The sequence below is a fragment of the Mastigoproctus giganteus genome, chromosome 11 (assembly GCF_048544385.1).
Source record: "Mastigoproctus giganteus isolate SK-2022 chromosome 11, ASM4854438v1, whole genome shotgun sequence".
Taxonomy (NCBI): Eukaryota; Metazoa; Arthropoda; class Arachnida; order Uropygi; family Thelyphonidae; genus Mastigoproctus; species Mastigoproctus giganteus.
Window position 1 is genome coordinate 137,821,344 of NC_143585.1, and position 27,475 is coordinate 137,848,818.

The 27,475-nt window shown below is 35.4% G+C and overlaps 1 protein-coding gene across 1 annotated transcript in view; it reads right to left on the bottom strand.

The window, feature by feature from the left end:
* Window positions 1–27,475, bottom strand: part of LOC150078465 (solute carrier family 71 member 1) — a 172,666-nt gene that overhangs the window by 40,601 nt on the left and 104,590 nt on the right. Inside the window, exons 7-8 of the mRNA XM_090385072.1 lie at window positions 27,115–27,228; window positions 19,392–19,463 (exon numbers count right to left, since the gene is read on the bottom strand). Coding sequence (XP_090241198.1) covers window positions 19,392–19,463; window positions 27,115–27,228 — 186 coding nt within the window. The remainder of the gene's footprint in view (window positions 1–19,391; window positions 19,464–27,114; window positions 27,229–27,475) is intronic.

A 27,475-nucleotide genomic window follows, 5' to 3' on the forward strand; every position in this document is an offset into this window, starting at 1 on the left:
AATTAAAAGATCAGACACACCCATTAAAAAGACATCATCATTTATCAGAATACCTGTGAATGTGGAAAAATAGATGTAGGTAAGACAGAGAGCAGGTGGGAAACAGACAAAACGTTTTGAAATGTAAAGTGTTTTTTATCGAGCGCAAATTCCCACATAATGAAAATAAATTTAAGATGCAGTAATCCTTCAATTTGCGCAGTTTCGCTATTGTGCGGTCAGGTATTTACTACCAAAATTTTAGTTTGGCCTCAAATTTTGCTACCTGTGCGATTTTTGTTTACAAAGCTTCAAAAATAGGAACGAAGAGTGGATTTTGAAAATTTGTTTTTTACATGATTGAAGATTTCATTAAAGGGGAAACACGTTTCACCATAATAACGTAAAATTCCACAGAATTCCAGCTATTGATATTATCAAAAATGCAGTAAGATCGAGTTTACTACCCTTTTATAATAGATTACACTAACAGAAAAGCTCAATAAACTGGAAAGTGCAAATTGTTTTTATTGTTTTATGATCATGACCTCCAGAAATGTGCTTTAGAAAAATATCACAAAGGTGTTCAAAACTGATTCTTATAACCAAACATAGCAATAAACAGTGGTGTGTTTGTCTGGTTATTTTTGAAACAACTTCCTCATTCATCAGTTATCCTATGTTAGCCGTTCAGACAGAATCTTTTTCTGGTTCACGCAACGTAGTGTTTTATTCGGTAAGCATTGCTTTTGCTGATTTAATATTTATTGTCTATATAAAGTGTGTGTTTAATTATTGCCTAAAATGAAGAGAGCTACAACGAAAAAAGTTTTTAATTTAGAAGAAAAATTAAATACCATTAAAGGAGTTAGAAAATGACAAAAAAGTTGTGACATTCGTCAAGAAATAAATAAATAAATCTAGCATTCGACAGAATTAGGAAAAATACTGAGAAAATTCAGAAAATGTTGAGAAAAGTTCAATTATCTGTTCCACATCATTGGCTGAAAAAAGCACTACTAAAGTGAGAAATCCTATAATAGAGAAAACTGAAAAATTACTCTTAACCAAAAAAGAATGCCTCTTAGTTCAGATATTATTCATGCCAAAGCTCTGAAAATTTTTAATCGCTTACAAGAAGAATAAGCTGGTCCATCCAATGGAGACATTTTTCAAGCCAGTAAAGGGTTGGTTGAAAATTTTAGAAAACATCCACGTCTTTACAATCTAAAATTAATGGGTGAAGCAGCCAGTGCAGATATGGAAGCTGCTTCTTTGTATCCAAAAACTTTAAAGGATGTTATTGCGACTGAGGTATATCTAGCAAATCAAGTGTTTAATGCTGATGAGACCTTATTTTGGAAGCGTATGCCAAGCCAAACATTCATTACAAAAGAAGAGAAAACCGCCCCAGGTTTCAAAGCTACAAAAATAGGTTAACACTTTTGTTATGTGGCAATGCAGAGGGTGACTAAGTGCAAACTGCTTCTAATTTATGTCAGAAAATCCAAGTGTTTTTAAAGGAATATCAAAGAGCACCTCACCAGTTCATTGAAACCAAGCAAAAAAGCCTGGATGACATTTAAAATCTTCGAGGATTGGTTTTTAATTGCTTTTGCATCGAAACAAAAAGATATTGCCTGAAGAAGAATATAGCATTCAAAATCTTGCTCATTCTTGATAATGTGTCCAGTCATCTTGCACATTTGTCTGATCTGCACCCAAATGTGAAAGTTACCTTTCTTCCAGCAAATACAAGTTCGTTAATTCAGCTGATGGATAATGTGTTATAGCTTCCTTTAAACTTTATTACCTAAGAAGATCTTTATTACAATTAGCAGAAGCTAGTGCTGGAACAGGCAGTCTTTCAATTTAAGAATATTGGCAGAATTATAACATTCTTGATGCTGTAAAAAATATTGAGTTTGCGTGGGGTGAATGAGTGTTTGTTTGTTATTTGGTTTTTTGGAGCATTAGCAACTAAGGCCATATTGCTCTGGGAATATGCGGTGGTCATTCCCTGACCTTTCCGCATCCTCCGTATTTGGTGGTCACGGGATCGAACCACGGTCTAATCAAGAAGCGTGTGTTACGCACTGCTGCTCCTTCCCACCTGGCTACGGAGGCGCCCGTGGGGTGAATGACATTAAGAACTCAACAATGAATGCAGTGTGGAAAAAGTGGTGGCCACAAAGCTGCACTAAAGAAGCCACGGTCGAAATGCCCCAAGGTAGATGAGATTGTGAGAATTGGCAAAATGATTACTGGAGAGGGATTTGAAGAACTGGAACCAGCAGATATCACAGAAGTTCTTGAATCTCATAGAGAACAATTATCAGTGGACAATATTTTTCCACAATGTGAAGAAGATAACAAAAATGATAAAAATGAAGAAGATGCATAAAAAAATTTAACTGCAAAGAGACTAGCTGAGTTTTTAAGACTTGCAAATCAGCTTAGCCAAGAAGCTTGTTGTTTGTTTGTTATTTGGTTTTTAGGAGCATTAGCAGCTAAGGCCATATTGCTCCGGGAATATGCGGTGGTCATTCCCTTGACCTTTCCGCATCCTCCGTATTTGGTGGTGACAGGCTCGAACCCCAGTCTAATCAAGAAGCGTGTGCTATGCACTGCTGCTCCTTCCCACCTGGCTATGAAGGCGCCCTAGCCAAGAAGCTCTGGATATGGATCCTAATTTGGAGAAGAGTTCACAGAACTTTATCATTAGCTTTAGGTCCTTATGAAGAAATTTATAGAGAAAACTGTGCTTCTAAGCAAACAATTTTAACTAATTTTTTTCCTAAAAAGTGTTGGTATTGTTGCACAAGAAAACAGTGACGAAGAAGCAATGAATTTATATTAAAAATCTAGAGGTACGTATTAGCAAGATTAATTTTATGGATATGTTTGTAATTTTTTCTTTTTCTTACAGAATGAAGACAATTTTTTTCAATTTTAATATTTTTTTTGCGTACAGGGTACAGAACCCTCGTTATGTCATATAAATTACATTTTGCATTGCGCGGATTTGGACTGTGTGGTGTTTTCCCAGAATGTAACCCCCATGAGAATCGAGGGATGACTGTATTAGGATGATGGGACTTTAAGAAAAGAAAAATTCAAAAAAAGCATTTTTTATTAGCAAATTTAACAAAATATTCTCAACAGAAACAACAGTAAAGATACCTTTGACCTGTGGAACAGATTATTCAATAATCAAGTTAGATGACATAGAGGAAATGTTTCTGTAATTTTTAACCAGTCAGAAAGCAGTAAAGCATTTCGGCCACTGAGTTCGAGACTATTCTTACATGTTATTGATCTCATTTAGGAATTATATTTGTATTTTCTTGATTTTAATCCAACTGGTAAGTGATCAAGGCTCTGGTAGAGGTGCTGTTAACATATTATTAAATAATAAATAATTTTATTGTGATGAAAAGAGTGTAGGAAATTGGTATCAATCTTTACATACCATGTAGTTACTTATGACAGTGCTTTCTTCAGGAATTTTCCAATTGGATAGTTCTAGCTCTCTCTCTATACAACTATTCAATAGTTCCCCATTACATTCCCGTAGTTGACACTAGTATTTAATCTTAGTAGAGTATATGTGTCTGATGAATGGCGGCACCTGGAACATCAGTTCAACTCCGCCGTGTTTCACTGTGATGATAGAGGAGAGGCCTGTAGGTATAATAACAAAGTAAACATGAAGGACACCATTTCAGGTTACATTAGGAATTCAAATTGAAGGAAATTTTGTTTAGAGTTAGACTTTCTTTAAAAAAATTAGGCAAATCAATTAGAAATAGATAACTTGAAATAGTTAACCACTCAACTGTTTGCAAAGGAAGGAATGATACAGAAAGTTATACATCTTTAAACAAATAGTTATACAAACTCTTTGAGACAGAAGAAATTATACAGAAAATTTTAGAGTTAAACAAATGCAGAATATGCAAATTTATACAGAAATAAAATAGACAAAGATGTACAGAATTAAACAAATATACAAATAATTATACAAAAAAAAAAAAAAAAAAAATATATATATATATATATATATCCCAAGTATGTAAAATGCATAAATGAATGTTGTCTATTATTGCACTATTAGAACTTACCACTACAACTAATATCTTAAATAATATATATATATATATATATGAGGGGGGGAGAGGGTAACCATTACAGTTGATAAATGTAATGGTTCAAGACATCAACAGATGTTCAGCACAATAAATTTTCAAGATAATGACAAATTATATTCTCATACTTTACCACAAAATCTAAGGAAACAAGTTGATATTTAAATGTAAACCTAATCGCTATTTACACAATATGAACATATTTATGAAATGTTAAATTTTAATACGTGTTAAAAAATGGAGCAAACAGTTCAGATGAATGTTACAGCTTATACAATTTGTGCTACCAGGCTAATGGCAACAATAAAATGTTTCGATACATTCCTTAAAATTTTGAATTTAACATAGTTGTTGACACTAGAACTTTTGAACTGGATATTTTGAGTTCTAGCTCTTTGTGCAACTATTCAGTAGTTCCCCATTACATTCCCATAATTCCCCAGCCAGTTTCAGATCTTGGAGCCATACTGTTAGTACCTTCAACAGGCCCTGCACTTCCTCTAATGCTTTGCAAATTATTGTATTTCCAAACAAGGTGTGAAGTAGTGCAAGAATCGAAACTACGTATGCTTCAGGACAGGGCTGTCCAAACCAAGGCCTGCGGAATGATTTTGTGCAGCCCTCCTGTGGGTTAGGCCTTTTGATTTCCACGCATGAAAAAATAAAACTCTTGTTGCAAAACACTACTTGCAAGTGCAAACCTAGCTTCTACGCATGACTTCAAGTTCTTCATTTCGTTGCATCCATGCTAGATGTCTCGTTTCAACATACATGCTTCGGGGCAGGTCACCGTCCGCTTATCAAAGTTGTGTCACCAGGGCTCACCAAATTACTAGATACACATTGCGATTGATTTTAATGTTATCTTCAATATACTTCACTTCTACTTAATAAATTATTACTTATCATTGAACAACCATGTCTCACAAGAAAAGAAGAAAAGAAAAATTGAAGAAGAAAAGCGAGTGTATCAAAGCCGATACACAGTAAAAGATTTGAGATGTATATTGGGGAATCAAGAAGCACCATTATTGCAGAATATAAAAAGAAATTGATGCATCAAACAAGTTTTTTTGCTAAACTTAGCACTGCACAAGTTCTAGCCTTGCCGCCTCGTACAAAGTAGCATTGGAGTTAGCTAAAGCAAAAAAGCCTTTTAGTGACGTGATTGTGAAGAAATGTGCAATTGAAATGGCAAAACAATTTAATGAGCCGAAATTAGCTGAGAAGTTCGAAACAGTTATACCCGTCTTGCAACAGACCGTTGCAAGACAGGTATAACACATGGATCAATCTGTGTGATTCAATGGCAAAATAAGGGTACTTTTCATCGTGTCTGGATGAAAGCACTGATCAAGTATGTAAGTCAACTTTTAATTTTTGTTCGAACTATTCAGAAGGACTTTTTTTTTTTTTTTTTTTTTTTTTTATGTGAACCCCAAACACGAGAGGTATTAGAACCTATAGTACTTAGTACCGTGCTTGGGTTGGAGGTTGAGAAGACAAAAGAAGATATTTGTTGACACTGGACTTGAACTTCTGTAGATTGTAATTTTCAGGAAATACGTATGAAGAAAGGTTGTTCCAGAAAACGGCAGTTGAATGAATAAATGAGGAAGATGAAAAGTTGGTTCTGTGGGTTTGAAGTTGAACAGTAAATGGATGTTGGCGGCACGTGTTCGGACTGTTTTGAAAGAGAGAGCGGGAATTATAGAAGCCAATTCAGAAGAACAGTGCCCATGGAAATATCTGTAGAAGAAGCATGCAGCAGAAACAGTACGTCTATGAGAAAGCGAGTGGAGAGACTCTGTTAAAGATGAATCATTAATTAACCTAACTGCCCTCTTCTGAATGGAATCAAGAAGCCTGAGAGAGGTTTTGGGGGCACCACCCCAAATGTGGGAACAATATTCCATGGCAGGGCGGATTTGCGATTTATACAGAGTGAGCAGCTGTTTGGAAGAAAAGTAACGCCGAGAGCGAAAGAGAAAACCAAGTTTTTTAGATGCAGAGGAAGCAATATTTGTAATGTGCTTGTGCCAAGAGAGATTAGAAGTCAGGGTAATCCCCAAAAGAGATATATCCTTTTGCCTAGAAATCGGAGTGTCACTAAAGATAAGCATAGGAGCAGAAGAATCCTTTTTGCGAGATATAAGACAAGACTGAGTTTTAGAAGGGTTGAAATCAACTAAGTTGTCTTTGCCCCACTGGAGAATTACCTGAAGATTGGCATTTAAGGAATTGGTAGCAGATTTTCGAAAAGTTGAAGCTGATTGAGCAGGGCAAGGTTTCTCAAAATGGAAAGTTGAATGCAATGTGCTATCATCGGCAAAACTATGGAATAGGATTTCCAGTCAATGGAAGAAGGTCATTGATATGCAAGAGGAAAAGAGTAGAGGAAAGAACTGAACCTTGGGGGAAACCGGCATTAGTGGAGAAGTTAGAAGACAGAGAGCCATCTACCATCACCCACAGTGAGCGATCAGAGAGAAAACTGGATAACCAATTACTAAAAACAGTTGGCAAACCATAAGATGGAAGCTTGTTTAGAAGACCTTTATGCCAAACACGATCGAAAGCCTTTGAGATGTCAAGAGCAACTACTTGTGTTTCACCGAACCTTTCCATTGAAGTAGTCCATAAATGGGTAACATAAGCCAGAATATCACCAGTGGATCGACACTGACGGAATCCATACTGGCGATCGTTGATCAGATGGAAGGTTTCTAGGTAGTTTAAGAGATGGCGGTTAATTGATTTCTCCATTACTTTAGAAAGAGTAGAAGTAATTGCAACGGAACGATAATTGGATGGGAGGGATTTGTCACCCTTTTTAGGAACTGGCTGGATATGAGCAAATTTCCAAGCAGAAGAAAAAACACCTTTGGAATAAGAAAGTGAAAAAAGGCGGCAAAGAATAGGAGTAAGTTCAGGAGCACAGATTTTGAGAACAAGTGGAGAAATACCATCAGGACCTGGAGCTTTCTTAGCATCAAGATTCATCAAAATCCTTCTGATATCCTTTTGACGGAAGACCACAGGAGGCATTGAATGGACCGTGTTGGGAATGGTGGGAGGTGTTTTACCAAGTTCATTAATACATGAGCTGGAAGAAAAATGGGATGCTAGCAGGTCAGCTTTATCCTTGGCTGAAGTGACAACAGAACCATCTGGTTTGGACAGAGGTGGAAGCAGAGATGGGCAAAAGTTGCGGCCAATAGCTTTGGCAAGAGACCAGAATGCTCGGCTACCATTAGGGCAAGAAGCAAGTTTGCTACTCTTAGCCTGTTCAAACTCTAGTTTGGACTGATTAATAACTGCTTTACAATTGTTGCGAGCTTTGGTGTAGGCAGAAAATGAAACTGAAGAATTAGAAACAAGCCAATTACGATATGCAACATTCTTCTCTTGAACAGCCTTAGCACATTTATTGGAAAACCAAGGTTTAGATAAAGGACGAGATTTTAAAGTGGAGTGTGGGATAAAGGATTCCATTCCTGCAAGAATAATTTCACTGACACAATCTGAGCAAACGTTGACATCAGGAGTTTTGAAACAGTAATCCGACCAAGGAAAAGAAGAAAAGAAGTCTCGCAGGTCATCCCATTTTGCATTCTTGTAATGCCAAACAACACGAGGTTGGGAATAGCCATGAGATAAAGGTTCCATTGGAGAAGAGACAATCACCAAGTTGTGGTCTGAAGTGCCTAAAGGACCTCTCACTTCGACCGTGTACTTAGAAGGGTTGTTTGTGAGAAAAAGATCAAGCGTATTGGCTGTATGATTCGGATTGTCCGGTATTCTTGTAGGTAAATGAACAATCTGTGCTAGGTCATTAGTAATTGCAAAAGCGTCAGCATCTCGACCTGCTGGGTCGGTGTGACTAGAAAACGGAAGCCAGCTGGAGTTGTGAACATTAAAATCACCAAGGAAAACTACCTCACTGTTAGGAAAGTTGGACTGGAGAAAGTCAAGTTGCAACGAGAGGAAGTCAAAGAGTTCCAAGTGATTAGTGGAGTTGGGGGAACGGTAGAGACAACAGATGAATTTGACACAATGAGGTAGAGAGATTTTAAGCCAGAGAAAATCAAAGAGAGGAGATTCCAAATTGCCAAGTCTCTGACAGGGAATATCAGAACGGACATATGCACAAGTACCACCTTTGAGGCGAAAGGAATCATACAGCGAATAATTTGGGCATCTGAGATGAGCAGTAGTTGAATCAACCGATAACTGAGATTTTGTCAGAAAAAGTACATGGGGTTTGGCAGACTGCAAGTGGAAATGGACATCGTTGAGATTAGAATTGAGACCACGTATATTTGTGAAATGAATTAGGAAATCCTTGGGAGGTTTAGATCTTTTTGCAGATAAGCTTGTTCTATTAGTTTGACAATTCATGGTGTATTCAATAGTAAGAAAAAGTGGGTGGGACATGCTGTATGAAATAAAGAAATTTTTGGATATGGCGTACACGTGGTAAGAATATACCCAGATCCTTGACATAACGTGGCCTCGACAATGCTCCCCGCATACACACTACTCGGACTCCCTCCAGTCACTTATCTGGCAGAGTAGAGGTAGCAAGATTATACACTAGCTGATCCGGAAGCCTCCTAGAGAGTTACCAATAGGTTCGGTCCGGTGTACTAACTAGCGGCCGGCCTGCGAAAACCGTTTTAGAGCTGTACCCTCGAAATGTAAGGAATATTGGATCTCGCCACGACGTTCATCATAACCTCAAAAGTCATCAATCATACTGCATGATGGAAGAGATAGGGAAGGGTTGACCAGAACTTAGCTCTAGAGACTAAACATGGGTTCCACCACTTCAAGCCTCCAATAAGCAAAGTGGTGGTATTTCACCGGTTGATGAGAGTCATCTACCACCTAGTACTGCCTGGTAACATAGAGGGGCGGCATTCCTCCATGTGGTGTGGGCGCCACACCTCGACCCCTGCTTACGTTGGTTCACACCTGGGTGGTCACCCACCATGTGCTTATGCATGGAGGTTATACCCAGGATTACTAACAGTCCCACCATCGTGAAGGTGCAAGCAGAGGATTTGGCTGTCACAGACCGTCCGGACTTCGCCGAAATTGGGTCCACTTGACTTGAGTGTCACCCGAATATCAGTTCCATCAGCGTTTTAGACTCCCAGGTAGCAAGTACAGCTTGTCTGGCATATCTGAGAGAATGTCTGTGACAACCTCAAGGACCATAATTTACTATTAATGATGAACTGCTCAGTCTTATATCTTTGCATGGCCAAAGCTGTGACTGGGACTAGAATCGGGTTTTGTGGACTATTGAAACAAAATAATATTAACTGCCCTACCATTCATTGCATCATTCATCAAGGAGCACTCTGTGGAAAATCTCTACGTCAAGTAAATGCCATGAAATCTGTATTTCATGGCATTGAAATACAGATTTCTCTGACCCACCATAAGCTTTGCGATTTCTTGAGTGAAATGGATGCTGCATATGGCGATTTGCTCCTCCATTCCGATATTCGCTGGTTAAGTGCCAGAAAACGTCTGGAGCGCTTTTTTGCCATTCGGAAAGAAATACCCATTTCTTAAAAACGATGTGAAGTCTGACACAACAGAACTTGAAAATCAAATGCAAGGTCCCACCTTTTTATCTGATCTTGCATTTTTAACAGATATGACCAACCATTTGAATGAGTTGAACTTAAAGCTGCAGGGCAAACAACAGAATATTGCCAACTTATATGGTCATCTGAATGGTTTTAAAAGTAAATCGACGCTTTTGAAGCCAACACTGGCCAATAATATTTTTACTTTTTTTCTTAATTGCAAAAAACAATTTGAAGAAATGAAGAATTTTGAGAGAACATCATATTCAGCTCATATAAAGTGTATTGAAACAATCATGGAGGGCTTTGAGAATCGATTTGGCGATATTAAGGAAACTGAAGAAGATATTTCAGTTTTCATTCAACCACTGACTGTCAGCATTGAAAACGTAAGATCTGACCTCCAACTGGAATTGTGCAATTTGCAATCCGACCCTTTTTATACTGACAGAATCGAAAAAAGAGAAGATTTTTTTTAAAATTATTACCAAGAGAGCGCTATCCAAAATTGAGGGACTTTGGACTCAAGATGTGTTCAATGCTTGGGAGCACATATCTTTGGGAAAGTACTTTTTCAACAATGAAATACATAAAATCCAAATACAGATGTTCATTGACTGATAAATCACTTTCACATTTACTGTGATTGGCAACTACAAGCATCGATATTGATATAGCTATGTTAGTAAATGAAAACAAACAACCACAGAGCTCTCATTAAAATGAAATAATAATTATAAGCAATTATATCTTGTCTACTGTTTCAATAAAAACTTTTATAAACAACATGACTTTCCTTTATTACAAAATTTTAGAAGTGTTTGCTAAACCTAACGGTAGGACTAAACCTTGCTAAACCTAACGGTAAGTCTCTCGTAATATTTTAATATCTGTACTGTATTTATTATTCTGGATGCAGCCCTCAGATTGATCTCTTTTTTTTAATGTGGCCCTCAGATTACCTAAGGTTGGACAGCCCTGCTTTAGGATATGGTAAAAATTTTGGTCTCTATATATTACCCCCCCCCATCCGACTAAGTTTCCTGAAATAGTTCCCACTGCCTCCATGCTTCAAATATTCTTCCCTCACTTCTATTTGTGTATATCCCATCTCTACAAGAACAGCACCTTCTCTCTTCTGTCAACAAGTGCGAGACATGATAAGAAAAATTCTACCCTACGAGTCTTGCACAATCTTTTTGGGCTCACTGATAAAGCTTGGGCTAAACTTGTATACTTCCTCCTACTATGTTTAGAACTCAAAGTGTCTGGAACATTATAGCCCTCTTAATTAATTCCCTTCAGGGCATAAACTTTTCTTCCTTAGGCCTCCAGTTTCATCCACTGACATGCTGAATTATTACCTCTCTCTCTCTCTCCCCCCCCACACACATAAAGGAACCATTTGTGACACTATTATATCCTGCTAGAGGCTGCTCTGAATGCATGCATTCAGAGCAGTTGGTGCAAGCAGCAAGAACTTATTCCACAGAAGAACTGCTTGGAGCAATTCTTCATAGTCATGCTAACTTTGCTGGACCTAGTAACAATAATTAAAAATAAAAAATTGGAACAAAATTAACAGAATGCAGGAGAACATCATAAATTTTCATCCACAGGACATAACACATGCATCAGATTTCTGAAAATTTCATTTCTTTGTAAGTTATACACATAGCTTAAGTATTCTGAAATAATTTGTATCACGTATATATTCTATACTTGGCAAGTTAAGGTGAGCCACTAGCATAATTTAATGATTAGGGACAAAATTTTTCTTTTACTATGTGAATTCAGAGTGTTGGATTGCATAATGAAATAAGTGTGCTTCTGCTAACTAAATAATAAAGTACCTCTGATCCCTGTGATCTGAAATGAGTGAAAGCCACCAGCAGTAAGCCAAACTGCAAACCTGTTGCCAAATTTTTTTTTTATGAAAACTCCAAAAATGGAAAGATATTAGAACCTATCGTACTTAATACCATGCAATGGGTTGAAGGTTGAGAAGACAGGAGAACGCACTTGTTGACACTAGACTTGAATTTCTGTAGATTATAATTCTCAGGAAATATATGTGAAAGAAGGTTGTTCTAAAAAACAAGATGAAAGGATAAATGAAGAAGAAGAAAAGTTGGTTCTGTGGGTTTGAAGTTAGATAGTAAAAGAATGCTAACTGGTTGAAGCACATGTTTCGATTGGTTTGGAAGAGATGGGGGAATTATTATAGATGCCAATTCAGAAGAACAGTGGCCATGAAAGTATCTATAGAAAAGTCATGCAGCTAAACAGACCGCAGAGACTTTGTAAGAGATGGGTCATTAATTCACCTGAAAAACCTCTTTTGAATAGTCTAGAAGTCTGAGAGAGGTTTTGGGTGCACCACCCATAATGTGGGAACAATATTCTATGATACAGCCAAGTTGAGATTTGCACAAGTGGTTGAGAAGAAAAGTAATGCTGAGAGTGAAAGAGAAAACACAGTTTTTTAGATGCAGAGGAAGCAATATTTGTGATGTGCTTATGCGAAGAGAGATTACAAGTCAGGGTAATCCCTAATAGAGATATGTGATTTTGTCTAGAAATCTGAGTATCGTCAAAGATAAGAATAGGAGGAGAAGAATCTTTTTTGCAAGATATAAGACAGGCCTGAGTTTTAGAAGGATTGAAATTATCTAAATTATTATTATTAAGAACTGAACCTTGGGGAACAAAAGCATTAGTGGAGAAGTTAAAAGATAGAGAGCCATCTTCCATCACTCGCAGAAAGTGGTCAGAAATAAAACTGAATAACCAATTGCAAAAAAACAGTTGGCAATCAATAAGATAGATACTTGTTTAGAAAACATTTATGCCAAACACACACAAAAAAAAAAAAAAAAGTGTCTAAGAAATGCCAAAATCAACTGCTTGAGTTTTACCAACCTACTCCATTGAAATTATTCTTTTGAAGACTAAATGCACAAGGCATAATATGTTATGGGTTGAAATTAACTAGATAATATCAGTGTAAATACACCATAGTTTACCCATATATTTAACTACATAAGTAGTGTAATGGTATCGTTTGATTTTATCCCATATTGTGGCTACCTTCACAACGAGATACCAGGTATTGCACTACTTCAAATAAATAATGCTTCTCTAGTAGAGGAGACTACTGTTATTTATTCTCAGTTACAATACTTATGTAGTTAAATTTATGGGTAAACTATGGTGTATTTACACTGATATTATATAATATAATTGAAATTGTTCATAGGTGGGTAACACAAACAAGAATATCGGCAGTGGAACGACACTGATGGAATACATACTAGCAATCATTTATCGAATGGAATGTTTCAATATAGTTCAGGAGTTGGCAGTTAATAATATTTACATTACTTTGGAAAGAGTAGAGGTAAATGCAATGGGATGATAATTGGATGGGAGGAATTTGTCGCCCTTTTTAATAACTGGCTGCTGGACATGAGCAAAAGGAAAAACACCAGTCGAATAAGCAAGTGTAAAAAGGCAATACAGAACTGGATAACTCAGGAACACAGGTTCTGAGAAAAAGTGGAAAAAAGCCATCAGGAGCTTCCTTGGCATCAAGACTGTTCAAAATTCTTCTGACATCCTTTCAACAGATTGGTTGGTTGGTTGGTTGGTTGGTTGGTTGTTTTAGGATTTTATGGTGCATTAGCATCTAAGACTATAATGCGCCAAGCCCCTTTCAACAGAAGACCACAGGAAGCAGTGAGTGGAGTGTATTGGAAATGGAGAAGATAGTTTACCATGATCATCAATACAAGGGTTAGAAGAAAAGTAGGATGTTAGTACCTATGCCAGTAGATATTAGATGATGCTAGGCTTTATCTGATGTGATCTGATTCTAGCAGATGCTAGGCTTCATCTTCAGCTGAGGAGGCAATAGAACCATCAGGTTTTAAAAGAGGTGGAAGTACAGACTGGCAAAATTTGCAGCCAATAGTTGTTTGTTTGTTTGTTTGTTATTTGGTTTTTAGGAGCATTAGCAACTAAGGCCATATTGCTCGAGAATATGCGGTGGTCATTCCCTGACCTTTCCGCATCCTCCGTATTTGGTGGTGACGGGCTCGAACCCGGTCTAATCAAGAAGAGTGTGTTATGCACTGCTGCTCCTCCTTCCCACCTAGCTACGGAGGCGCGCCAATAGTTGTGGCAAGAGACCAGAATGCGTGACTACTGTTTGCATAAGAAGCAAGATTTCTACCCTTAGCCTATTCAAAATCTAGTTTGGACTGATTATTAACTGCTTTACAATTTTTTAGTGTGGGCAGAAAATGAACCTGGAGATTTGGATGTGAGCCAAGTGCAAAAAGAACATTTTTGTCTTGAACAGACTTAACACATTTATTGAAAAACCAAGGTATATATAAAAGATATTTTAAGGGAGTGTGGAATAAAGGATTTCATTCCTACAAGAATTACTTCACTAACACGATCTGAGAAAGAACTGACATCTCACAAATCATCTCATTTTTGCATTCTTGTAATGCCAAACAATACGAGGCTGAAAATGGCCACAAGGGAAAGGTTTCACTGGAGAAGAGACCATCACCAAATTATGATCTGATGAAGTGGTCCCCTGGGAAGGGGACCATTCAACTTGACTGTGTACTTTGAAAGGTCGATTATGAGAAAACAGTCAAGAGAATTGGCTGTCATTGGGATCGCCTGGTATTCTGGTAAGTAAATGAATAATCTGTGTGAGGTCATTTGTAATTGCAAAAGCCTCAGCATCTTGACAAGCTTGGTCATGTGACTAGAAATATATATTAATAATATACTAGAGGGCTTTGCCCCCCTGCTCGCTGCACTCGCTTATTTTGATAAAATAAAATACTTACAGAAGCTTTCAACTGTGTGTGTCTCTTCCTCAGCTATGAATACACAAAAACGTTACTATATCTATATAATATCGGTGTAGATACACCATCAACGACTCTTAAAGAAAAACTACAATCGTAGTGTGAAAGGCATCATTTCATCTGTATTGCATATTGTGCTCATCCTTCACAACACGTTACCATGTATTGCACTACCTAGAACAAGTAACCATTCACTAATAGAGAAGACTACTGTCACTTATTCTCGGTGGGCACCACCACCCAGACAGCACCGTTTCAAAGCTAGTTGGCTTTTCATTGGTGGGTGCCTTTCACACTACGATCATAGTTTTTCTTTAAGAGTTGTCTATGGTGTATATACACCGATATTACATAGATATAGAATCTTAAACTCTTAAAATATTATGCTTTCTTGCATTTAGTTTATTTAAATAAATACATTATATAAGGAAATCAAGAATGGTACCGCATGATCATGTTAGATAAACATAGCGTGTGCCATGCTTAAACAGAAGCTTGTTTTACTACAGTAAAACAAGCTTCTGTTACGTATTTTTGTATTTGTTACATATTACCATGTAACCAGCACCTCTCTTCTCCCATTGGCTGAATAAATATCATTAGGAGGAAAATTATTTTAATGTATAGAAAGATATCAGTAATATGCATTACTCTTCTGGAGTAATATATATTACTGTAATACAGAGTGAAATAATATTTAATACCCTGCACAAAATGAATGATTTTATACATTGCAAGTACACAGTCTATGAAATATGCCAAACACAAAGAAACTGGTGTTAGGAAATTATTAATAGAACATAATGTACAGATCCAGCACCTGCAGTGCTTTTTTTTTTTTCCAAAGTCCTGTCACAGCCTCTTTGTCCTCTGCCTTATAGCCAACTACCCTTGGAGAAACATTCCAGAATGCCAGACGTATGAGATTGTAGTGTATTGCAATATACTATGACAAAGTGATATACTCAATTAATGACAATTCATAATATGAAGTGTGATACTAATTGGAATGAGTGTAAATTGTTCATTCCCGCTACTGATCATCATGACCATAATATTATTAATCGAATTATCTACTCCAAACTACAGTATGAAACAATCTATAAAATAAAACAATAACATTTATAGTAAAATATAACGTTATTTATAGAAATTTATATAATATATTTTTATATATAAATTATATATATAATTATTATATTTAATTATTATTAAATTATTATATTTTACTGTATATTTTTATATAAGAAAAATATAACATTGTTTACAGAAAGTTATATATAAATATTGCTTTTTTATTTCATAAAAACTGAAAAGTAATGCTTACCCAACTCATCTGAATAAAAAATAAACATACCTATATGATCAAAATGACTAAAACTACAACACCACTACAAAGTTAAAACAAAAAATTAAATTAAATTAAAAAAAAAAAAAAAACTTTTAGCTACAACGTAGTGGATTAGTATGAGTAGATTTTAATAGTTTATGGTCTTTTATCTTAAACTGGTAGTGGTGTGATAGTTTTTATTATTTAGATTACAACAAGAATATGCAACATCTCCTTTCCCATCTAATTAACCAACCAAATTCACAAATCTTTAAACAGGGTCCACTAAACATATCTTAATGAAATGTACAGTGAACCCTTGATTTTATGGACTAAAAGATGAAAGGGATGTGCGTTATTGACATATGTCCACTAAATTGATTTTTTTTTTTAACTCTGTATACTTATGTATCAGAAACAAAGTTAAACAATAAGAAAACCAAGCTTTTATTTACCTTGATTTCACTGGTTGATACCAAGCACAGTTATTAGAAGATAATTTACTGTGATCACATAATGATGCCTGGAAAAACTTCATTCAGAGTCAAAGCTAAGAAGCCGAAGTTGAGATATCAGTTTATCTTTGGAGCTTTCTTAGCTTTACTTCTTAAAAATTCCTTAAACTTAGCCTTTCTATTTACAATAGTTGACACAGTTTTTTTTTTTTTTTTTCATGCCATATGCAGGAAACAGACACATCAGAGTCTAATATTTCTCTAACCGTTTTAATTTCTCTGCAATACTCAGATGCACACGTTTTCTCTTTTAACTAGTTTCTTAGGGACCATGATGATATACTGTAAGTGAGGTTATAAATAGGGGAATGAGACACATGATATACGGATAGTAAGCATATCTAAAAACACACTGGGGGACACTCGCTGTCAAGGGCTCATGAGCTAAGCCATGCATAACTCATGAATCCCTGGTTTTCTCCTATCTCTTGGGCACACTCAAGCACATGCTTCTTGATTAGACCACTAAATACGGAGGATGCAGAAAGGTCAGGGAATGACCACCGCATATATTGGAGTAATATGGCCTTAGTTGCTAATGCTCCTAAATAACAAACAAACAAACATTGGGCACACTCAAAGGTACACTGGTGCAAATTTTTTTTTTATCTGTTAAATCCAAAGTCCGTTAAATCAAGGATTTACTGTAATAAAAGTTTGTTATATAAACTAACTGTGATGCTACTGATATATATCTGAATTGTGAGTGAGTAACAGAGATTAAGGTGCCTCATGCACCTTAACCTCAGTCCTTGATTTTGAAACAGTATGTACCAGCACAGTTGCACTTGTTGATTAGTCATAACTATGTATATTCTGTAATTCTACTGGGTTTCTCTCCGAGTAAACATATAAGGTAACCTTATTTTGGGATACAAATTTGAAATATTTGATGTTTTATATCTATCTACAATTAGCTAGGAAGAACTCCTTCACTGTAGGCAGTTACAAAGGCCCTAATTTTCCTTCTAAATAAAAAAAATTGAAAGTGGTGAGTTCTTGCATATACTGACAATCTTTATATATTAAGCCAGATTATGCTCCCATCATGCAGGTTACATGCGAGGTTAATAAATCATTCAAAAAATTCAGTGAAAAGTTTCATTTCATGCTACATTAGTAACGTGTAAGGCAACAATAAAATTCACTTTGCCAATTATGTTTCATAAATGCCCAAATCTTGCCTTGCCTATAAGAGTTAAAGTGGCTTGCACATTTATGACACTGAATGAAGTTAATTTTTTACGGATATGCATAAAAAATAGTAGATAATGAAAGTAAATAAATATTTCATAATTTAAAAAAAAAAAAAAAAAAAAAAATGGTTTGAAAACAGAAATCACAGGCAGTAGATATACTATCCTATCAAGTCATGGGATACTTACGGAAACATGGATTTATTCAGAGATATTAATAGAATGCTGGCCCAACTTTAATTATAATGACTAGTTTCAATGCATTTTAGAATATTTTTACTAATTTCCCAGTAAAAATTTGGTGGTGTTGTCTCTACCTCTCATTTAACACTATAACTGCTATCGGTGTATAATATATATTTTTTTCTTTTTTATCATTATTTTAAAAGTTGAATGCCTTTATACCTAACACCACCATACTGGTAGGTGGTGACTGGTCAACAGACATGCATGTTGGTACATGTTTCATCTTGGGTTGCGATGCATTGTAAAATGCAATACAGCTGTTTATTTCAGCTCATATTTTGAGCCTGTTTTGGCATGCATGTGTAGCAATTACCCATAAAGGCTGAAGCAACATTTTGAAATCAGTTTGATTATGTTCTGAATTTAGTATATTACCAAGTGATTCTAACAATGTGGTGAACAAAAGACTTGCACCTGGGGAAGCACTGAAGTACCTAGAAGAAATTAAAAATTATCAGAAATCAACTGTGATCCTTGTTTTGTGATACTCTGTATTGTAATGTTGTAAGACAAAAGCCACTGAACAAAATTTTGACAATGTAGAACACAGAATTGTACAGAACATCAATATATTGAATTTATGCAATAGTTCCAACAATCAACTACCCACTAGCTGAAAGAAAAATTCTGCACATCTAGCCAGCAATCTTTCCTCAATTTGAGCTTATGCTACTCATGTGTGTAATCTGAACAAGAGGAAGGATTCCATCAACATTTAGCTTACTAAATCCATTCAAAGCCTTAAACAGCTGAATCAGATCTTGCAGGTGTGTAGTGTCCAGGCACTACAATTTGAAGAACTGGAGACTTTCCTGATAAGAGCATCCATTTGTTCCACTCTCACTAATCTTGTTGCTCCTCTCCTTAGAAGGATGTGTATCTGTCCATTCGAACAGATACGCATCCTTCCTGAAATGAGGCTTCCTGGCCTGTATGCAGTACTCAAGATGTGGCCTAACAATTGCTTTATACAAAGGGTTCATCACTTCCTTATCACTACTGGCAAAATTCCTGAGAAAATGTGTTGTTGTTTGGTTTTTAGGAGCATTAGCAACTATGGCTATATTGCTCCGGGAATATGCAGTGGTCATTCTGCCTTTCCTTGACCTTTCTGCATCCTCTGTATTTGGTGGTGACGGGCTCGAACCCCAGTCTAATCAAGAAGCGTGTGCTACGCACTGCTGCTCCTTCCCACCTGGCTACGGAGGCGCTCGAGAGAGAGAGAGAAAATGTGTGAATAAATATTTACATGAATAACGTTTCAACACATTTTTTGTGAGAGATGTGACAGCATGATGGAATGCGTGTGTATGGATTTCATGTGTGCTTTGGTTCATTTCCTATAATGGAATTTCTTTCTTTTTTTTTTTTTTTGTCAGTGATAAATTACAATGCAGTTATATCTTAAGTCTTCCAATGATTTAAATCTGCTTTGCTCCTAGTAATAATAATTACAAATCATATGCAAATAAAAAGTCTTACCTGTGCAACAACTGAAAGCAAGCCAACAACTGCAATGAAAAGTGCCACTTCATCAGGAGAAAATCCCATTACCTGGGAGCAAAAATTGTTGCACCTTAATTATTGCTGTGGGGGAAAACCTCATAAAATAATTTACACAATCAATGTATTACAATGCAGCTATAAATAATAAATGTTTCCTTTATATCTGAAAAGACTACAATTATTTAATTAAGAAAATATAAAAATAAGAAAATATTTTTTATATTTTTTTTATTCTTAAGAAAATATGAAAATAAATTATCTAATGTCAATAAATCACCAATATTGACATTTGGCGATTTTTCATATTTTTTCCACTCCAAGACTTACACATATTCAAATACACACGTATAAATTATAAATTTCCAAATTAGGTTTGATCTCAAAATAAGGCTACAAAGGTTGCTATATAAAAAAAATCTTTATTGAAGAACTTGAAATTATGTTTATGAAACTACTATCTGCATGCTATTTTTCCACATATTCATCAAAATGATGAAGACATTTTTGTTACAATTTAATTACACTGTTCATATCAGTATCAAAGAAATCTAGGCTTTGTACATATAACCAGCTGAAAATGCTCGATATCTCTTTCAAATTACTGTATGAAAAGTGGTTTTTAATTTGGTGATGGTGGTTGCATTAACTTTTGAAACAAACAGTCATGAATGGTAGATTTTTATCAAATATTTCAATTAATTGCCAATTTCAGTTTACTCTTCCTGAAACAGTTGTACCACACACAACTGTTTCAGAATACATTAAAAACCATTGATATTGTGGGATAAGTTTTTGTACAGTATCTATTTAGCATCTTTTTTTTTTTTTTTTTTTTAGGAGCATTAGCAACTAAGGCCATATTGCTCCGGGATATGCGGTGGTCATTCCTTGACCTTTCCGCATCCTCTGTATTTGGTGGTGACGGGCTCGAACCCCGGTCTAATCAAGAAGCGTGTGCTGCGCACTGCTGCTCCTTCCCACCTGGCTACGGAGGCGCCATTTAGCATCTACAGTTTCAGTTATTCACAAACATTTCTCTGAAAGCCTATATTACATTTCAAACATAGAACTGCTAAAAATGTAATGTAGGCTTTCATACTTGTGTCTATGTAGTTATGTTGCAGAGGTGTAGCTAAGACCATGATCCATCTGTTGAAACTGTGTCTCACTGAAATATTTAAGTTCTATTATACCCACTGCCCACTTGTGAGAATTCTTGACCATATTGGAGTGCAATTCACCTATGTCTGGCAGTGATTGATCAAAAAGGCATTGCTGACTAAAACAAATATAAAGGAATCTCTAGATGAAATCAAATCCTCAACTCAGAATGCTGGAGGAAGAGATGTTGCCTGATGGAATGAAAGAGACCTCATTGGTAGAAGAGCTGCAGAGGATTGTTCACTTGGCACATGATGTGGAAAAGAAGGTTTTGATTATCTCAAAGAAAATGAGGGGAAAGAAGAAGAAAAGAGTGATTGAATAAAAAAAGCATCAAGTGTCATTTAGAGCACTGATGGAAATTTTCAATACAGTAGACTCTCGATTTTCCGGGATAGAGGGTAAAAAACAAATCCTGGATAATCAATTTCCCGGTTAATCCAAAAATACAAAAGTCCCAGACATACATAAAAGATACGTTCCAGGATTTCTTACTTCATAAAGTTTTACGTAACTCGAGAATGACTAATAACATATTGCTACTATATTATTATTGACAAATCTAAATTCCGAACGATACTTGTTAATGTTTGGCCATTTTGATACATCCTTATTAAAATGATTCCTTAGAGATTTAACAGACGTACTGTTTTCAAACTTTTGAATAATTTCAAGTTTTTGTTTAACTGAAAACAACTCTTTTGCATTTACCCATCATTTTCATGATTTCTAAAAAAAAAAAAAAAAAAAAAACCGACAACCTTGACATAAATAACGAAACAAAATTTATCCTTTTGCACTGCAACAGAACACAACAATTGACGCAATGCACTAAAACAAACTAAACATCATTTGGTCTCTCTTTTTTCTTATTTTTTTTTTGAGCGGTGGTTGTGAAGACAGCGGGGATTGTAAGATAATAGGCACACTAATCTCCGAATAACGACTTACAATGCCGCTTGTCGCTTATTTACGACTTGCAAAATATTTGTTTATACTTATTCTAGTTATTACTTGAATTTTTTTTTTTTATTTATGGTTGATTTTTTTTTTTTTTTTTTTTTTTTTTTTAAAATTTGAAGTCTTGAAGTGTCCCGGTTAATTGAGAGTCTGCTGTATATCTAAAGGTTTGGTTGGCAAGCTGTATGAAATGGGTCCTTTAATGAAGCCTGGTCTAAAATTGACAAATTACTACCTGAAAGGTAGTTTTTAACCACCTTTCAGGCTTTTCACATTAAGTTTTGGAACACAAATGGTCACAAAGTGGTAGGTTTTATTCAACATTTAAATAATTATATCATGTTTAACACAGCAACAATTGTCACTGTCAGTGAGTTAAATGTTTTTTTTTTTTTTTTTTTTTGGCATTTTTTATTTATTCTTTATATAAAATATTCATAGTGATTATTTATTATAATAAGGGTGGTAAATTCTATTTTCAGTTCAGGGAACAGCCTGAAGTCAATCAGTGCAAGGCCAGGGAAACAGGGAGGCTGTTGCACGACTGAATGCATTGTCATGGTGCAGGATGCAGCCATCCTTCCATTTTTGAGATTGTCTTCACCTCACATTCTCAGGTAAACATGTCAAAACCTCATTGTAGTAAGCAGCAGTAATGCTTCTCCCTCTAGTCACAAATTCACAGTGCACTCTGTACTCATCATTGAAAAAAATGACCAGCACGACTGCCATTAGATTTTGTTGCACAAGACTTCTTGGGCCATTGGGAAGATTTCTGTATGCCATTCAGATGATTCCACCTTGGTCTTAGAGTCACAGGCAAACACCCAACTCTCATCCCTAGTGACCACTTTTCTTAGGTAGCTCGGATCTGCATGGATTTTTCGAACAAATCACCTGAAATGGCTTTCCTGCAGTCAATTCGATTGATCATCTGACAGCAAGCATGGAACAAACTTTGTACATACATGTGATGCATGTATGTACAAAGTTGCATCAGAATTATGTGTACTAATGCTTGCAGATGTTTTGTTTTGTTTGTTATTTGGTTTTTAAGGAGCATTAGCAACTAAGGCCATATGGCTGCGGGGATATGCGGTGGTCATTTCCTGACCTTTCCGCATCCTCCGTATTTGGTGGTCACGGGCTCGAACCCCATGCCTACAGACATTGTCCAACTTCGTGAACAATCTTAACAACAGTCATTTTGATATCGCTTCACACGAGTTCCTTTGCTTTTGTGATGTTGAAGGGTATTCCACTGCAAGGTTCATCTTCCAGTGTTTCCCATCTATTTTTAAACTGATTAAACCAATCATAAACTGCTGTTTTCTTCAGAGCATCATTTACAATAAACTTTCTGTAATTTTGCAGCATATCTGTAACATTTTCACAAGTTTAAAGAACTCGATGTTAGCACACAGTTAAAACTGGAAAATATCACAATCAATCAGCTGTGACAAATAAGTGAAGTAGTCAAGCCAGTTCCTATGTGGCATGTGCGCATACCAAGATAGTCAACATCAATGCTCCGTGAAACTTTACAGCCATATAGCAAACCATTTAAATACCGGTGTGTGATTTCGAGAACTTTCTGAATGTACTTTGTATGAAGGAATACAGAACATGTCAAAATTTGCAGCTGATGAGAAAATAAGGAGACTGATCATTTAGGATGATTCAGAGAGGCTTCATGGATGGTCCAGTAAATGGTAACTATGTTTTAATTACTGAAAATGCAATGCCCTACATTTGGGAAATAATAACCTCAAAACAACATATGCACATGGAGGTATCATATTAAGAACAGTAGAGAAAGCTATTTCAGGGGCTAATATGGTCAGACAAGAAATTTAGGACTGACATAGCAGAATGGTCAGTGTGGAGTAGCATATGCATTTGAATTCACTGCGGTATAAGCTTATGTGATTGCATTCATTATTAAAATGATTAAAATCTAAACTCGTCTGACTTATGTGCTCATGCTGGAGTATAAAACTTTTTTTTACAATGAAAAAAGATGGCATGAAGATACCACGGTGTCCTGCTGATGATTTAATTTACTTCTTGTAGAGTTAGAAGTTACATTTCCATTTAGGATTCATTTTTGGTGGGGCAGTCAAGTATGGGAGCTCACTTGAAAAAGATATCAAGCTTTTTGAAAAGTTCCAAAGTGACTGGTAGAATCAGCAAAAGAGCATGTATGTGATGAGAAACTTAAAATGCATGGGTTACGGATTTTGGCTACTAATGTACCTTTGGGGATGTGACAGGTTTTTAAGGCTCTGAGAGGTAGAAATAAAATGAATGAAGGTGAAATTTTCAGTATCAAATGACACTAGAATCAGATATCATAAATTCAAATTAAGACAGAAGAATGGAGTATAGGAAGTTTTCCTTTAACTAATAAGTTGTTAATTGGAATAAGTTACTTCCACAGGTAATTGAAACTGATGTCTGGGAGAAGTTCTGTGGTTATTGCCAAGAAGAGGGGTAGGGAGAGAGAGGGGGATGGGAAAGAGAGAGTGTTTCTTTTTTTGGCAGATGCAGTAATCATTCCTTGCACTGTAGCCAATATTAAAACTATAGCATGAACAAACTGAACGTGTGAGGAATACCTATAAAGTGGTTCACATTAAGTACACTATCGAGACTGACAAATCCTAATGATTTTTAATAAACCTTCCCCTTGCACCCTTAGTATCTTCTTCATTAAATAGTATGGCAGATTTCAGCAATTAAATATCTCAGGTATTTGAGGCCTTACCCTTCTTTGCCTACGTAGGTGCAGTTTGCTGTTTTTTCAAATTTCCTTGGGTTCACATACAAGTTGCACTGCGCTGCATGTGTTCTGTAAAGAGTTTTATGTAGACTACAATATTCTTCAAGTGCTGCAACATTATTCCTGAGACATGACGGAGTTTTACAATCTCAGCTGTAACTGTCTGTAATCATAACACTTATGCTGTACAAAAGCAAGTAGACAGATACATCCTGTTCACCCACTTTGATCAGTACATGAAATGGCAAATTAGTACAGTGTTCATTTTAAAAGTAAACCAAAAATGATCAAAGAAAAATACATTTTATTATCACAATAATAACAAATAATAGTTTATAAACAATGCTGGAGTATCCTCATTTAGCAATATATAACTTCACTCTTTTAACCACATTTGTGAGCTACGCAAAGAGATTTTATCGATACACTCCTGACTGTATTTTCGATGCTCTCTTTGAGCTGAGAATGCTTTGTGGATTGTTCTCATAAGATTTCTGCTTTAATAAACCTCCCATAAAAAGATATCTGGTGATGTTAAATCAGGAGATCCAGGTGGCCAAAGTCCTTGTGATATGATTCAATCTCTCTTACAATATTTCAAATGGACTAAAAAAAAAAAAAAAACACAAAACCGCTTACAATATTTCAGTAGCTGTGTGTGCAGTATGGCAAGTTGCCTCATCCCATTTGAACCAAATGTATCATTTTCCTCTAGTAATGCAATAAACTGTATTGTAATGCCTTCCTAAGCATCAGAGGTGATAGTTTGTTCAAAAAATATTGCCTAAATATCCTTTTGATATCACACCAAAAAGTTATCACCAAACACTGATTTTTTTGAGCATGTAAAGGATTTTTCAAAAAGCTGTTCAGATTTTCAATGCTCCATACTCTCCAATTCTGATTGTTGACATAGCCACTAAGGTGAAATTGTGCTTCATGAGTGAAATAAATTTTATCCAAAATTTCAATACCTTCAAGATGTAGTAAACTTTTAAACCAGTGATAGTACTATAAACTTTTAATATTAACCCAAAACTCAAGCATACTGTGAATTTGGTATAGAAAAACTTTTGGATATTTTCTTACTGCAAAATGAGCTTAATCAAGAGATATCCCCCTTTGAATGCTGAGTTTTCATAGAGATTTGTTTGGAGATTGCAAAATTGTTTATCTTATGTTATCAAAGTGGAATTTGTAAGAACACTCCTTTTATGTTCCTATTCCCAACCAATCCCAGCTCATGAAACTTCTCTATTATCTTGAAAACTGCAGCTTTGCATAGATAGATAGTGTTAGGGAATTTGACAAATTTTTGTTGAAATTCACTATAAGACTGTTTTCAAATAAGATTCCACTAAAAAACATACTCCTCAATGGGATCTGGCATAATGTTTATTCACTAGTAATTACATATATGACTTCGAACACAGATTGTGACAAACTGAACACTTGAAATGCAAAACTGCCAACTCCCTCTGGTTACAAAATATCCTCCACTACTGCCCTCTCACAATTATGGCAATGATTATAACCTTAGTAGCATTGCACTTAATACAAATAAAGTGGGTTCACTTTTAAAATGAACACCCTATGTTAGCCACGGAGTGCACAAAAGCCACAAGCTTTAGCTAAAAAAATATGACATACTTGTCATATTTTTATAAAAACAGTAATAAAAAAACAATAATGAAAACAGCTAAGCTATTGTTGAGATACCAGATACAGAAGGTGTTTTTCTTTTTTATTACCTTGTAGATTATAGTAAACAAGTTGATCTGACACTACACACCATCGCATGAGCATCATAACATACTGCCTTCCACGTCGATTTTTTTTTTTAAATGAAGACTAAACTTATAACTACAGTACTAACTCCTAACATTTACCAACATACATATATTAAAATATCTATTCAATGTAGTTATGCTTTCTCTCTCTCTCTAATATCATTTTGTTTAATTTTTTTTCTATCAAAAGAATCAAGGAAACAACCTAGGCCTGTTTTTTATCACCTGTGCCTAAAATAACAGAACACACAAAAATCTTTTATCTGTTAACAAATGCATCAATTACTTAATTTAATATCTAAAAATTAACTCAAATTCTGATTAATACCATAAACTCAATACCTGGTTAAGGCTTTTCATATTATATATGATTTATCCTCATAGATACAAACCTCAATATTGTGCAAACATACATTCAAAAATAGCTATGGTGATATACAACTGATTAATCCTTTCAGCAGTGAGTTTGCTGAACATATGTGGGCTCAGCAGTTTTGTAAAGTTTGACGTTCTTAAAAAATTTATTATTATTATTATTATTTTTTGGTGTAATAATATCCTTTACTTCTATTTATTTATTATTTGATTCTATTTAACCAATTTTCTGGATCTGAATTCCAGAGTATTTCTTCAATATCCGGCCGAAATCAGACAACTGAAACTAGCACCTGAGATCTCAGATTTTCAAAGCTACTTCTATGCTGCCATTTATTAATACTGTCTACTATCATCTAGAAACAGAGAAAAGAGATGGCAGTATGTACTAGAAGATTGAGACAATTCATACATTAACAGACTCATTATTTGAAATCACCTTGGAAAAAGGATATTCACTACATACTCTTATAATCACACAGACTAAAAAAAAAAATATATATATATATGTAAGTACATATATACTTACATATACTGCTGCTGAAAGGGTTAATCAAATATCTGTGCAAAGAAAGCAGTAGAATAAAATGAAAAAACTATGAATTTTAAAGAAATTAATCTAAGCACTTACCAAGCGAAGGTATACAAAGAAACAAGAATACTGGCCAGCTTCAGGTAAATAAGATAAAAACACAGTTACACACAACATTAGGATCCTGTGATCTTTACCAACTTTTCGCAGGGACTGAAAAAAACAATAACACAAATGTTGTACATACTCAATTTCATTACACAACTTGAAGATCAATAAATTTTAATGAATCTGATCTGGGATCATTTTTCACCTGTGCATACTACAATTTAATATCATATTCATAAAACTTATTAATATCATATTAATTAAACCTATATAACACTCAAAGACATTGTTTTAAGATAATCTATTAGGAAGATACTGCATTTCAGATATGGAATGGTGGTGCCTCTCCTCC